Source organism: Hippocampus bargibanti, linkage group LG16 (genome assembly GCF_051943395.1).
Source record: "Hippocampus bargibanti isolate YZ-2025 linkage group LG16, ASM5194339v1, whole genome shotgun sequence".
Lineage (NCBI taxonomy): Eukaryota > Metazoa > Chordata > Actinopteri > Syngnathiformes > Syngnathidae > Hippocampus > Hippocampus bargibanti.
In genome coordinates, this window is record NC_142749.1 from 7,295,833 (window position 1) to 7,310,141 (window position 14,309).

The 14,309-nt window shown below is 39.3% G+C and overlaps 3 protein-coding genes across 5 annotated transcripts; 1 reads left to right on the forward strand and 2 right to left on the reverse strand.

Annotated features, from left to right (window-relative positions):
- Positions 1-700: 700 nt before the first annotated feature.
- gng3 (guanine nucleotide binding protein (G protein), gamma 3) lies at positions 701-4,497 on the forward strand. 3 transcript variants are annotated; one of them, XM_089016869.1, is made up of 3 exons: positions 701-908; positions 1,770-1,869; positions 2,526-4,495. In XM_089016869.1, exons 2-3 carry the CDS (start codon positions 1,771-1,773, stop codon positions 2,652-2,654), a joined length of 228 nt encoding a protein of 75 aa, XP_088872995.1. In that variant the 5' UTR covers positions 701-908; position 1,770; the 3' UTR covers positions 2,655-4,495. The 3 variants fall into 3 exon arrangements, with proteins under 3 accessions (XP_088872995.1, XP_088872996.1, XP_088872997.1); XM_089016870.1 differs by lacking the exon at positions 701-908 and adding an exon at positions 993-1,158 and having other exon boundaries at positions 2,526-4,497; XM_089016871.1 differs by lacking the exon at positions 701-908 and adding an exon at positions 1,156-1,294 and having other exon boundaries at positions 2,526-4,497.
- Positions 4,498-6,538: 2,041 nt separating this feature from the next.
- Positions 6,539-10,137, reverse strand: banf1 (barrier to autointegration nuclear assembly factor 1). The gene is made up of 3 exons (XM_089016919.1): positions 9,980-10,137; positions 8,396-8,540; positions 6,539-6,922 (listed from the first exon to the last, which is right to left on the reverse strand). The coding sequence occupies exons 2-3, from the start codon at positions 8,519-8,521 to the stop codon at positions 6,776-6,778; spliced, it is 273 nt and encodes a 90-aa protein (XP_088873045.1). The 5' UTR covers positions 8,522-8,540; positions 9,980-10,137; the 3' UTR covers positions 6,539-6,775.
- Positions 10,138-11,418: 1,281 nt separating this feature from the next.
- Positions 11,419-13,712, reverse strand: prdx5 (peroxiredoxin 5). The gene is made up of 6 exons (XM_089016868.1): positions 13,479-13,712; positions 12,380-12,514; positions 12,163-12,294; positions 12,007-12,045; positions 11,865-11,929; positions 11,419-11,657 (listed from the first exon to the last, which is right to left on the reverse strand). Exons 1-6 carry the CDS (start codon positions 13,572-13,574, stop codon positions 11,552-11,554), a joined length of 573 nt encoding a protein of 190 aa, XP_088872994.1. The 5' UTR covers positions 13,575-13,712; the 3' UTR covers positions 11,419-11,551.
- Between the last annotated feature and the right edge of the window lie 597 nt (positions 13,713-14,309).

Consider the following 14,309-nt stretch of genomic DNA (forward strand, 5'->3'; position numbering starts at 1 on the left):
ACATTTGTTCAACAAAGCATCAAAACAAGGAATCTGAAATTAGACATTTATAAATGTTTGTCATATAGGATCACTATAACGGTGTTGCATACATTGGTTCTCACTTCATATTACCACATCCAATATGGCGACTTCATTGGTTTACGATACTCATACTAAGCTGTAAATTGTACAATGTCAATGGCTTACGACAACAAGGAAAGCTGTGAGTGACATCCAATCAAGCGTAAAATGACATTTCGCGGACAAACAAAACATGCTCAACATAAACATAACTGTTGCCATTTAACTCCCAACCAAATATATTTGTTGTATTAACCTGTTCCTTTGTTGTTTTGATTGTGCTTGAACTGTATGCATTATTTAACCGTGTAAAGGAGCCCCTGTTTTACTCCTATAACATGAATTAAATGATATTTAATCTTTAAATTGCATCATCAAGCATATTTTTGCCGAAAAGAATTAAAACAAGATTTTTTCCTTCGGGCAAAAAATGTTGATATCGTAAACGTATTAGAGGAGACTGCAGCAGTCCCCATAGCAACAGAGGAGAGGGAGGGCGTTACAGAGAGGGAAGGCGGGGCAGTGATGATTCAAACCTTTGGACCTGACATCATTAAGTAAATTGCATTTTTAGACCGAATAACAAACATTTGAACCCCACAGATAATTTGGCTGCATGGCAAATATAATTTTATGATGGGGAAATTGTCCCGTTTTCCAAATCCCCCTTCCACAAATATGGTGAGTTCCACCAACGCCCCTCATCGATGCTGTGCCTTCCCCTCCTCCATCTGGCAGATACCACTCACTGCAGAGGGGATGAGCCTCCAGATTTTACTGTGACTGGATTGCAGTGCACTGGACTGCTGAGAGAAGGGGAGCATCCAGGCAGTTGTCTGTAAGGGGTGGGTCCAGCTACACACACACACACACACACACACACACACACGCGCACACACACACACACACACACACACACACACACACACACACACACACACACACACACACACACACACACACACACACACACACACACACACACACACACACACACACACACACGCACACACAAGCTAACAGAAGGCCATAGCTACAAAACGGCAGACAAGAGGAGGGGAAGGGGGGGTGCACCTGAAGAGGAATAGCATACGGGTAAGGAGACAAATATAGTTGGATGGAGAAGGGTGAAAAGACAATGGGGGAAAGATCCACAATGGATGGGAAAGAATCACTACATGTCTGGCATTCCTTAGTAAGGATCCACCCGTTGCTACTTGGAGTCACGTCGGTATGTTTTTTGAGTCATTGAGGAGGGATTGTGTCGCGGAGGTGCTAATTTCCTCCTGGTGGTTATTCTTGCTTGTGGTTAAATTGTGCAGGCCAAGGTGGACGCAGTTCACCTTACTGATGCAACATATTGTATTTTAAACAGTGGGGTTGAGTTTAGGCACAACGTGACTAACGTAGCAGCTGTAATATGGCACATTGACCGCAAAAATAAAAGATCTTTAACCTACAGAGTGGAGCTCTGTGTAACGTATTGTTTTGTTTGTGTAAGCCCTTTGTTGAGATGTGTGGTAGATTTAAGCAGATGCAAGTTGCTCTTAGTTTATTTACACTTGTGACTAGATCAATGTACTTCCTTGTGTATTGCAGCTAAAATCAATTCAATAAGACAAATGAACACAAAACAGTTGATTTACGTATTCCTAAAGCCTGATGTTTTTTTTTTGTTTTTGTTTTTTTGCTACCTTCGTCTTCAGAATGAAAGGAGACACCCCAGTGAACAGCACCATGAGTGTCGGCCAGGCAAGGAAGCTGGTTGAGCAACTGAAGATTGAGGCTAGTTTCTGCAGGATAAAGGTAAAGCAACATGAAGATCCTCACAAACCAGACGATATTAAGCACAAGTAATTTTATGCATAGCACATCTTGCGTTTACAAATATGATGTGCACGGAATCAAAGCGGGGTCCTGATAATTTGCATGTCACACATCCAAATAAAAAAGGTAACCAAATTAGAAACACCATCAACATGTAGTGGAGTTCAAAGTGACTGTAAGATGACCTTGAGAGTTTTGAAAAGCACTTATAAATGAAATGTATTATTATTATTACTATGCAACTTGTGTATTGAATGCCATATAGAATAAAATGTGGCTAGCGAGTGTTGACTATATTGCATTGGTACTTATTTTACACCTTCCAAGAAGTAATTAAATGAAAGCTAGACGAAGTCTGCCTCTGCTAATTTACCACTTAAAATTGTGACGCGTGTTAAGTTGACACTGACATTGCTGACCTTGAAGGCCTTTGTTCATGTTGGAATCATATGAAGATTGTTTTTGTTGTTTTGCTTTGATGAGAGCCCAAACTTTGATTTCTTTACGCTGTAAAGATTTCAAGCAGCAGCCTGGTCCACGAGATATTTGCATTGTTTATACATAAACAGCCACGGGGAATGAATTTGTAAGTGTCGTCAAACAACAGGCTCATTAGAACTACTCTGACTCTGCAGGTATCCAAGGCGGCCGCTGACCTGATGGCGTACTGCGACGCCCACGCTTGCGACGACCCCCTGATCTCACCCGTGCCCACTTCGGAGAACCCTTTCAGGGAGAAGAAATTCTTTTGCGCTCTGCTATGAGCTCAATTGGGGCTTGTTAAAAAAAAATACAAATACAAATGGAAAGTACATGTGTATGACCAACGACAGTACTTGCATATGGTAACTGTGAACAGTACACAGTCCAGCACAAAAAGAACTACATCATTTACATGATTATGACTAAGAGCCATCAGTAAACGTTGCCAGGTACTGTATGAATTAAAATAATTCTATTAAAAAAAACAAATATACAAGAAAATATCATTTATCAAAATGTAAATCTCATTTGGAATCAACAGTACCTCAGAGGATACATTCATTTGAAAGTGCATTATAAATGAGCCATTTGTCCAACATTAGACTTTTAAAATGGCTATTGGTTCTTTAAAGCCATGAGTGAGCTGCAATCGGATCGAAAGAAGATTCACATTATGTGTGCATCCTTTTGCAGCATGCTAACCAGTATGTGGTCTAGTGCAGAAGGTCAACTGATGTACTGTATATCCAAATCGGGAGTCACCAAAAACATTCAAATGTGCATCTAAACACCTTTAGGTACACCCACAAAACTAATAAGCCATACACTACACTTCTGAATTGATAAGATTATAAACCATTTTCTGCATATGCCTGATTTGTTCATCAATGTTACTAGTCCACGTTTCCCATTGTTTTTGTCAGTGTTGATTGTTGTGGCTATAAATTGTAGCTATAAGTCACAGTCATTGGATCATTATGAAGGTAATTGAACTGCGTATTTTGCCGCGCCAATATTGCGCAATTGTCTTTTGATACAGCGCCGGTGTTACATCTGATTATTTTATGTAGATGTCACTCATGAAATGGATCACGAGGGTACATACATTCAGCAAGTTAAAACTAAAGATGGTATAGCAGTCAAAATCTAGGTGCTTTGTCATTCCTATCCTTCAACAGCTTTACTGAAAAAACATCTGATAACTTGTTAGGATTATTTTAAAAAGAAAGAATAACATCTCGGCCTTCACTATTATTTTGGCGTCATTTTTTGAATACTTATCTGAATATTTTCAACATTTTGTATGACAGTGGCAGCGTTTGACAAGAAAATCATCACCAAAGAGCATTAAGCCGTGAAATAAATCATTTCGGGAAATAGTATTGTGACGGTTGTGGTTTCATTTGTTAAAGTTTCTGCGGTGGACATACCCAAATGAATTCATTTGCAGAAAACAAACATTTTCACAGCCAAAGACAGTAGCATCAGTAACAAGCAGCAGTTTACATCACATGTACTTACCTTTCCGAGTTTATTTGACAGGATTAAATTACATGATATGTAGTTTGAACTAGAAAAAAATAAATAAAACGTTTGTCAGAGGGGCGTGAAGACTGGGAAGCCATATTATTTAATCACATAGTATATACAACAAACTTCATGGACAACTAGTTTTGAACTCAGAAGCCAGTAATTTATCTGTACAACTTTTTTTTAATTTTCTTTTTAAAATGGGAAAAGGGGAGGCAGTGGACGTGGGTGCAGTGTTCTTGGGAGACATGGGGAGGTATTTTTATGCGTTAAAAGAAAGGTGAAAAATACGACCTTACTGTTATTTATTTTAATGATGATCGTTTTTACTGGTCTGGGCCACCTGACATCAAATTCATAAACATTGATGTTTATGTTGAGGGGGCTTCCAACGCGAACCTTGGTTTAACAACAGCGTCGTCCGATGGACAACTTTGTGTACCACATACATTTTCAAATACGATTCCGGCCAAAACATTCCAGTTTATTTTATATGTGACTAAATAGTTGATACTTACCAGAAATTGTTGCATCTTCCTCAATGTTGGCGTTGTTGATCTGTTCACGACATCCCTGAGCGTTTATCTTCCCATCAATTGATCACTTCAGTGCTGTTATATCCACGAGATGACCGTCTTCAATATTCGGTGGTACTGTATATCAAAAACCTTGGAAAGTAATTTGTACCTCCGTCCAAACTGATGAATTTGAATAAAACCTTGTGTTGTAACGTGCGACTGCAAACATGTCGGGAAAAACCGACGGGAACAGCTGACTTCATTAGACGTTAATTATGGCAGGTGTGTGCAAACAACAATTTGTTCATTTGAAACTAAAACACAAGTTATGAGTGTGTGCACGCGAGTGCAACGTCTCCAACTCTTTTTTTTCTCCAATCGAGGATTTTGTTTTCAATTGCAGAGGTTATTCAAATGCAAGGAGCTTTATAAATGGTTAATTTTGTTCTTCCTTTTTGTTTTTTATCTCAGAACCTGGCATTTAAATCGGAGTGTGTCAAATTCCAGGCGTGATCCACCTGCCTTATCTGATGGGTTAAGATTAACCCCGAAAAAAAAAACCTGCGGTGAGAACGTCAATTGTGATTTTATTTGCCAACACCCATTGCAGCGACCATGTAAAAGAATACATTGAGAAGTAAACTAATTAGCAAACTAAGTTAGCAAAGCAAAGTAATTAATTTCCCATTTTCTTAATTACATATAATGAAATCAAATTCAGCAGTATTCCACTCAACATGCAGTTTAGAGCTGATCTGACTACACTGAACAGTAATCTCATTTTGAAAACGACCCCAAACGTGAACCGGTTACTGGTTGATATTGCACTGGAAACTAATGTTCTAACGTCTGGAAAAGTCTGCTCTTTAAATCGTTTTTCTGCCCAAAAAGTGGCCCTTTTGTCATTAGATTAGCCTTTATTTTGTCTGACAGTGGAGAAATTTACATTTCACAGAGGCAAAAACAAAATACAGGAGCGGCTGTAAAGGCAGCCACTCTCACTGTGCCATCTTGAAGTCAAAAACAAACAAAAGAATAAATGTGACAATACAAAAGACAGTCTTGAATCTTTAGCACTTTCTGCAACCTTTGTTGCATCAAGCAGTTCTAGATGAAAGAGGAGAGGATTAACGTCTACTTTCTCACCAGTGGGCTCACTTTCTTACGCAGTGGTGTTTTCAGGCAACTTCAGAATAAGTACTGTTGGCTTTACTATAGTGGTGAGGGGACTTACACTCGATCGTCGAATGTCTAGGTGTAATTAATGTCGCAGTCCATTGCTGTAAACTTGAACACTTTAATAAGCATCTTATTTTGTGTATCCAGTATTTTAAATCAGGCAAATTGGAGGCTCAGATTTTGAATCTACTTTTGTGTTATACAAGAGAATCAATGGATGCTACAGCTTCTTGTTTGCTTTCAAAACTTAGCTTGTAGCAAACATCCCTAATCCACTGGTGAAAAGGACACTTTAATGCTCTCCTCTTTCATCTAGAACTGCTTCATGCAACAAGGAGGCTGCAGAAAAGTGGATACGATTGAATAACTGCCTTTTCTGTTGTCATTTATTTTGACTTTACGATGGCGCTGCAAAAGTGGCTGCCTTTACAGCAGCTCCAATATTTTGTACTTCTACTTCTTACTTTCCTAACTTCGCTGCTATGAATTGTGAATTTCTCCATTGTGAGACAAGTAAAGGTTATCTATCAAATTCTGCTTACCTGTTGTTTTAAATGCACTTCACAACCAAACTGGACAGCCTGTCAAAACTCTTAAATATTCCAAGAGTGCGAGGATAACAGTAGTCTGATGTGATAAAAGATTCGAGTTGCTTACACGTCTATTGATAAATAGAAATTAAAATCTTAGCAAGGTTGGATGAACAACCAACTAATACAACACACTGAACAAACGGTGAATATTGAGTGAGTTTGATCCGAAGAAAGGATATTATTCATGAAGTAAATTTCCAAACGCCGATGCGGGCTTCTCAAAAAAACGCAGCAATCACTGCCCCAAAACGGGCTGACAACGGTCTAGAATTACACTATTCACTAAACAGGGAGTCGAATACAATAAGCAAACCTTAAAAGTCTGGTGAAATAACTTGAAACAAATCGACTGTCAAATTTATTTCGATCACTCATGAGTTAATTAAAATGTGATACAGACGATGCATAATCAACGACATCATCAACAGGTGTACAATTAAAAGTTCACTTCAATAAACCTCATACGTGTGTTGCAGTGTTTGTTCATATATATATATATATATATATTGTGGATTTACATCTATCAAAGAGCTGATGGCCAGTTTGAACTACAAAAACAATATAAAAGAAACAGACGAAGCTTTATAGGAAGGCGTCGCACCATTCTTTAAGGCAGTTGAAGCAGTCGCCTTGTTGTTTTGAGTTGGCGCCACAAGTGTCCTTAAGCCATTCCCGAAAAAGCTCTTCCTCCTTCTTTAGCAGCAGAAACTGTCCAAGAACCACGTATGCCTGGTGAACACAGAATAGAAACTCTTAAATCATTCCACCCATTCCGCACAGATAGAGGTCAAAAAGAAGTCCATTATCCATCTGTCTTGTCACAAATCTCATCATGTCCGATCACTTTTTCAGGTAAAAAATCCATTACAATATAAATATGCACAGATCAAAGTACCGTAATTTCCGGACTATAGAGAGCACATGAATATAAGGCTCACCCAGTACATTTTTAGGAGAAAAAAAAAAACCCATTTTGTACATACATAAACCGCACCTGTCTTTATGGCGCATGTTTATAAAGACGGTAGGCAGAAAAAGTTTTAATAATATACCTTAACTTTTCTTTCAAAACAGTGCCAGTAACGCGGCAGCAACACAGGCAGCATTACGGTAGTAACACAGAAGTTTTCCTCCTAGGTGTCGGATTGGAATAGCGTCAGATATTCCTCGACACACACGCTCCCATTCTCTCTTTTGTTGACGCTTTCATCCTGAGGTAAAGTCACTCCCGAGCTTGTGCTCTGCTGTCCTCTCCGTCCTGCAGCAGCTTCTCTTGGAAACCCGTTGGTGATGTTTGATTTTTTTCACACTGCTCCACGCTGTCAGGATCCTCGAGGCAGACGTGCAAAAATTGCTTTTCGGCGAAAAGCAATTTTGCTGGCCATATGCAAAAAGTTTTCGCATATGGCCAGTTTTGGTAAACGATTTCTTGCCTCTGGTCATCCAAGCCCATTTAATTCGTAGGGCCACTTTAAATGCATGATTCACATTTGAAGCTACGTTAGACTTGTGTCTTACTTGGTACATATATTAGCCCTGTCTCACGCTTACTTTTAGTGCTCGAACGCACCTAGCGGGAGTTAGAAAAAATGCATAAATTAGACGCATCGTTGCAACTGTCTTTCCATCGTGATTAACAACGGAGAGTGGAATAACGATGACTGTGGTAAGCGAGAGGGTACATCTGCAAGCGAAGTGCACGTATGCCGTCGACGTTCCTCGGACAAAAGACTGGTCCACAACTGGGAGGCACAGATGACAAGAATAACTGAAGACTTCTTTCTCCTTATTGTGTCATCTTATATACACGGTAGAATTTTGAGTTTCTCAATATTAATCATGCAATGAAGTGTGTCTAATGCCATATATAGTCCGGGTTGAGCGAACGCTGGCGCGTGTGGCTGCCGCTGCTCACCTGCAGAAAAAAAGATCATGTGACTGTAAAGTGTCCTTGAGAGTTTTGAAAGGCGCTTATAAATGAAATGTAGTATTATCATGAGCCGCAGGGTTGAAAGCTTGTGAAAAAAGTCACGGCTTATAGTCCAGAAATTACGGTATATCAAATTGTTGCACAAAAGTGTGGTAAAAATAAACAGATCAATGAAGGAAAAAAGTGACCTCCATCACCAGTTATGGATCACTACAGGACTATAGGACATATACAAGAACAAAAGCAATCGTGTTAAATTGATTTTGTGTCACCTTGTCAAAACCTTTCTCCTCCAGTCTTTTGCCAAGGACCTCACCAATACCACCAAGAGCAAACACAGGTTTTTCTCCTATTGGCTCAGTCACAAAGTCACGATGTTTCTGTGATGTTGACGACATGGCTGCCTTGTTGAAGGACCTAAATCAAACAAAAAAGCAAGACAAAGGTCACAAAAACAACTGACTTGTGTTTCCTCCAACTTTTGGGTTTGAGGAATTTTGAGACGGGACTGGTTTTTTTTGCAAACAAAGTGAAAAAAAAACAAAAGAAGGAAAGCACAAAATTTGCAGGCGCACGAGGCTGCCTCGCAAGAGATGTGGGTGTAACTTTCAGCTAAAATAAAATTCAAAAAGTCCATTTATATCTGTATTGTGTTTTGTTATGTTCGTGTATTATGTTCGCTGGACAGCTCTGGGGCGATTGTATTTTTGCGCCTGTAATGGGCAGCATTTCCACAGCCCCGCTTTGTTCAGGGGAAAGGTCGGTGCTGTTGGACAGTTTGCGGCTGGATGAGCCCGCGATGAAAAGAAAGGAGTGTCAGTTCAGGGTACAGATTTGTATTTGGAATTGAAGCGGATTTATGTGGGACAGTCTTTATTCATCAATGGATGCTACAGCTTTGTGTTTGCTTTCAACATTTAGCTTGTAGCAGGCGTGTACATTTCACATGACGCCCTTGATCCAAAAGTATGCTTTGATCCTCGCCTCTTTCATCTAGAACAGGTTCATAGAAGTGTGCAGAAGGTCCTTAACATTGAATGACTGTGTCATTTGTGTTGTGTCACATTGTTGTTTAGTTTTTTTGGTTTTGACTTCAAGATGGCGCCACGAGAGTGGCTGCCTTGACAGCAGGTCCTGTATTTTCTTTTTCTACTGCTTCCTTTCCTCTTACTTAAACCATTTTGCTGCTGTGAAATGTACATTTCTCCACTGCGAGACTATAAAAGGAGAATCCAATATTAATATTTCACAACACAGTAAGATTAAATTTTATGAAGAAAAAAATTAAAAACTTTTTGTCTTTTTGTTTGGATGTTGTTTTATGCTGCTATATTTAAACGCAACTTTATAATGCATAAATTAATTTTCTAAAATTCTAAATCATCGGTGTACAAATGACCGATGTGTAATAAATTCCCATCCTAGCAAACGTTATGATTTAACATAATTTCTGAAGTTTGCAGCTAATCGAAATACGAAACCCCCGAACACACACACGCACCGAGATAGAATTGACATCACCTTTCATTTTTATACACAATAATCTGGACCAGTTCATTCGATTCTAAATTTGCGCAACAATGGGGTCGTAATCTTGAATTGTGCGCGCAATCATTTGCAACTCCTACATTGAATCACGTTGGCTTAATTTAACAACATAATAGAGTTGCTGGTGGGGAACGATTAGACGATTTTGTGTGTTTATATGTTCAGCCTTGTGTTTCTACTCAATGCGAAGAAACTATTGTTGGAGTTATAGTGAAACACATTATGGCGCCGTATACTGTTTTGTCTGAATGAGTTTCCCGTGTTAGTCAAGCTGTAAATGAAGTCAAACGTGCATGTTTTATTCTTACCGTTGATGATGTTGATGAATGGAGACAGTTGAGACAAGGAATTTCGTTGGAGGCTAATATCGTACCGACAGGGTTCAACGTCGGGCCGTAGTGTAATATTAGCTGAGTTGTGCTTGCCTCGCGCTTTTTTTCCTACTTGCCCTCTTCTTCGTCGTCGAATTTTTCTTCTTTGGTGTAATTGACTGTTGAAGTAATCGTGTAATCGTTCTATACCGCCGCTAACTGGACTGGAGTGGTAACAGAAAACGTCCAGAAATTCACGATAAAAAATACAATTTTAAACATTAAGAATTGCAAATTACCGGTAAAGTAAGAATTGATAAAGGGGATGATGAACTTCGTCAAACTTCGTTAGTATAAGGACATTACAAAAACCATGAATACTTATAATTCACGTTTTGAGAGTGTCATTTGTTCAAGGACAAAAATATGTGCTTGACGGTTGCGCCTTTGTCTGCAACGTGTTTTAGGGAGGAGATGGCCATGTTTTTCTCGAGTTGATTTTTTTTGCTTTTTTACCGACCCCCCCTCGTTTTGTTCATCTGAGATAATGCTGTTGGGGCGACTGGAGAGGTGGCTAGTGGAACTGAGGATGAGGAGAGTAGCATCTCCTCAGCGTGAATGTGTTCGAAACAGATTATTGATAGAGGCAACATATTTTTGTTTACCTTCAAACATGAATTGTCGATAATGTGTATATCCACAAACAGTTTAAACTACAAGGCCTATGTACAAAAATATGTCAGGATTGTATTAGTCAATAGTTTGCTCTTATGTTGTTGCACTTGGTGACAGCTGCAGATGTTTTGAAAGTGCTATAAATATTGTATGGTATTCATAACAATAAGAACACAATACAATATATATTGACAAATATAGCGCTTTAACAACAGCTGAAGCTGTAACAAAGCGCTTAACATGGACAACTATCCTATACAGAAAATAAAGCAGTCACAAAGACAGTAGAAAGCACCAGAGAGTAAAACAAAGTTCAAATCTGAATCATGCCGAGTCTCATGCCAAAGAGGAATGATCATACATCCCCATTTGCCAATCCAGTTACTGGAAGAAATGTTGTAGCACCCCTTGTTGTGGTCATGTTATACCCGTTGTACTGAAGTTGAACCTGTTTTATTGTTTCTTGTTGAGAGCAGTATTGGTACTTTCATGTAGTTGTCAGTTTGGCGCCATTAGTCACCAGGCCACTTTACCAATATTTTTGCGACTCACCCATCTTGTATGCCATATATTTCAGGTTTACCTGATGACTCCGTGTCTCACCAGAAAGATTACCCACTACGTGCCCATGCAAAACTCTGCAACATGTTGCCATGGGTTACTCTTCCATTGCTGACCCTATCTGTCCTCTACATTTTAAGATCAGGCATTTAGTCATACCAGTTTAACATTCACTGAAATATTAAAGTACAATGCAAAAGTTAATGTTCCTCAGCTTTTATTCAGGATCAAGAACAGAACAAAGCACTCTTTGGGATGTGGGTGAAGCACTGTAACAGATTTGGACTCGTTAGTGCAACGTTTATAGTTTGGTAAACAAGTTCAAAAAGACTTTTAAAGTTCAGACATAAGACTGGGCGCAAGGGTGCATGTCAGCCCTGTGCCATCAGGCTCCACGTGGATCTTCTTCACAACTCCATTTTCCACCAGCATTGCATACCTGCAACACATAATAGTCACATACTCATTTGAACTAAAATCGCAACTGAAGCAAGTTGGTATATTTTAAGTTATTGTCCAGTCTGGTGGCAAAATAATCCCAAATTTCCGTGATGGTTTCAATGGTATATTGAAGTCAACTGACAAAAAGAAGCTTACAAATACAGTATAGAGTGTTGTTGCAAAACAAATACAATGTGTAACTTACCTCTTTGATCTCTTGTTACCAAGAACCTGCACAATTTGATCACTATCAAGTAACAAGTCCACAGCCTACAAAGTTAGAGAGAAATGTGTTGGAAATGTGGTCCCAAAAAAGTTCGATTTAAAAACAAGGCTGATTGGTTTACTTTTGTGAACGCTCCAGTCGGATCAGCCAGCATTCGAATCTTTGGGATGAATAAATACATTTTCAATCAATAATTGTAGTGACTGATCACGGCGAACAATAAACTGGCAGTGATATGGGAATACGCGCTGAAAACAATGCTTCCTCTAAAGCGGACCTTTCCCTCTGCTCCATGCTCCTTTCCCCAGGCAGCCATGACAAAAGCATCATTCACAGACACGCAGGCCATCTCCTGTACACCTTTACTCTTGAAGTCTGCTGCCTGCTGCAGAAAACCTGGAAGGTGAGTCTGAAACCAAAAGCAGAAAACAGTCAATTCTATTGGCAAAGGTTATGATTGCCAGGACATGATGACAAATTCTGTGTGCGTTTGCCTGGGAGCAGCCAGGGGTGAAAGCTCCTGGTACAGCAAAGAGGATTCCTTTCTTATTCTTGAAGACTTGATCCATTGACACTTTATTTCCTGGCTGACCCTCATGGACTTCCACCGCAGGAAGAGAGTCGCCCACCTCGGAGCAGAAATAAGTACATTTGGTTGACTGGAGCAAGCCAAGTTGGGGTTGCAAAAAATAATCAGTAGCAATCTGCATATAACCCTCAGTGACTTGATGCAATTTTATTTCCCAGTAAATGTAGTGTATTGTATTGAAATGATTTAGGTTTTTGTCTTTTCATCAAGTGAATATCAGTCGTCAACTGTTCCGGATGATGTAAACGGCACTGTTGCGTTGCTAAATTATTTTTTTTTTGTGTAGGATTGGACATATACTTTGTGTCGGTGGTTCTTTGTATGGTGTCCTTGGTTCGTAATCAAATCAGTTCTAAATGAAAGTCGCTAGAGGACGACAAAACTAAAATATAACAGCAGCAATGCTGGTTAAAATGGCCGAAAGGGTTAATTAAATATCAAGCCAGACATTGACGAATTAGTCGTACAGGGTTCTTTTCATCATATTTACTTGAGAGTTCAAAACTCTTCTGACCAAACCAGTCATAGATGTACAAAGCACGGCATATGCCGACGATATATTAAACACTGAATCAAAGCTTACCTGTCAATCATCTGTGACACAACTTAAACGATTTAACAGTCTTAGAACGACGTACTAATGTAAGATGAAACAGCTTTTTGTGATCAATATATGACACATCACAATGAAATGTTGAAAAAAATTGCGTAACGTGTATTGCGATGCAGGTCATTAGCTGAGATGTGCAGAAGACCATTAATGTGTGTAAAGTACGGATATATAATGATTTGAGTAACGATTTTGTCACATATTAGGTGGCTGGGAAACAAAAATTAGTAAAGTAAAGCCTCCACGACGGTAGTAAACAAGTGCATTCTGCCGTAGCGACTTAATTGTCGTTAGCATGACGAGCTACAAAAATACACTATCCACACAAATTCGTCAATTGCCATGGCGATACATTTGGCAAGTGGCAACTGTTATGTTGTTCATTACATCTTACCTTAATCGGCATTTTGACCAAAGAAGACGAGTGGATCAACCGTACACAATAGTCTACGCGGGTGCGTTTAATGACAGCATTAGCAAGGGAAAACATTATGCTAACTTGCGTTTAATGAAGCTTATGTGACAAAGAGGCGTGCCCAGAGGAAGATTTTTGTCGAGAGTATACACGCCTCCAACATGGTTTCACACTAACTGGAAACTATTGCCGCACCTTTACATTTTTTCGAGCTTTGGCCAGACCCACGGCAACACTTAATTCATACCACCAACTGCTATCTAGACGTCAACGCGTGTGATGAGTACTAAAACATTCGATAACAATTGAACGCACCACGTAAACCTTTCAACGTAATATTATGATGCTGCAATATTTCTAAAAAAGTTTAGCTACATGAGGCATGCTATTAGTGTTTAAATAATAATAATAATAATAAACGTTATTATCGTGTTACCTTTACTTATAAATGAAGTCCATGTGCCGCTCCTTCTGAAGAAAGGCATCGATACCTTCTTTGTAGAAGCCTTCTTGATCTTTCTTCAGTTTTAAAAGTCTCTATTTCTTTCAATTTAGATATGTAATCCTCCATTCTGAAAATAAGGCCAAGCAACACGAAAAAAATGACTGGATGGTTGCACTTAACTTGCTGTTACTGTAGCTTGCTCTCACTAATTCTATTATTCAGCAGCCGAGGAGGCGCAGGAAGAATCTCTGTTATCACCAGCGCCCCCTGTCATGAGGCAGGAGAACTGTGTGCCTCACCTATGCACACAGACTTGCACACTGCAAGAATCCAAACTAGGGCGCGGAAAATCCTACTGGACCCTC

What these genes read in the sequence shown, in the direction of transcription:
- gng3 (XM_089016869.1), top strand. Translation starts at nt 1,771, where the DNA reads ATGAAAGGAGACACCCCAGTGAACAGCACCATGAGTGTCGGCCAGGCA. An exon ending in CTAGTTTCTGCAGGATAAAG is followed by an intron (nt 1,870 to 2,525) that starts GTAAAGCAACAT and finishes CTGACTCTGCAG; the next exon opens with GTATCCAAGGCGGCCGCTGA.
- banf1 (XM_089016919.1), bottom strand. Translation starts at nt 8,521, where the DNA reads ATGTCGTCAACATCACAGAAACATCGTGACTTTGTGACTGAGCCAATA. An exon ending in AGGAGAAAGGTTTTGACAAG is followed by an intron (nt 6,923 to 8,395) that starts GTGACACAAAAT and finishes TGTGTTCACCAG; the next exon opens with GCATACGTGGTTCTTGGACA.
- prdx5 (XM_089016868.1), bottom strand. Translation starts at nt 13,574, where the DNA reads ATGTTTTCCCTTGCTAATGCTGTCATTAAACGCACCCGCGTAGACTAT. An exon ending in TGGTCAAAATGCCGATTAAG is followed by an intron (nt 12,515 to 13,478) that starts GTAAGATGTAAT and finishes TTCTGCTCCGAG; the next exon opens with GTGGGCGACTCTCTTCCTGC. An exon ending in CGACTGGAGCGTTCACAAAA is followed by an intron (nt 11,930 to 12,006) that starts GTAAACCAATCA and finishes CTAACTTTGTAG; the next exon opens with GCTGTGGACTTGTTACTTGA.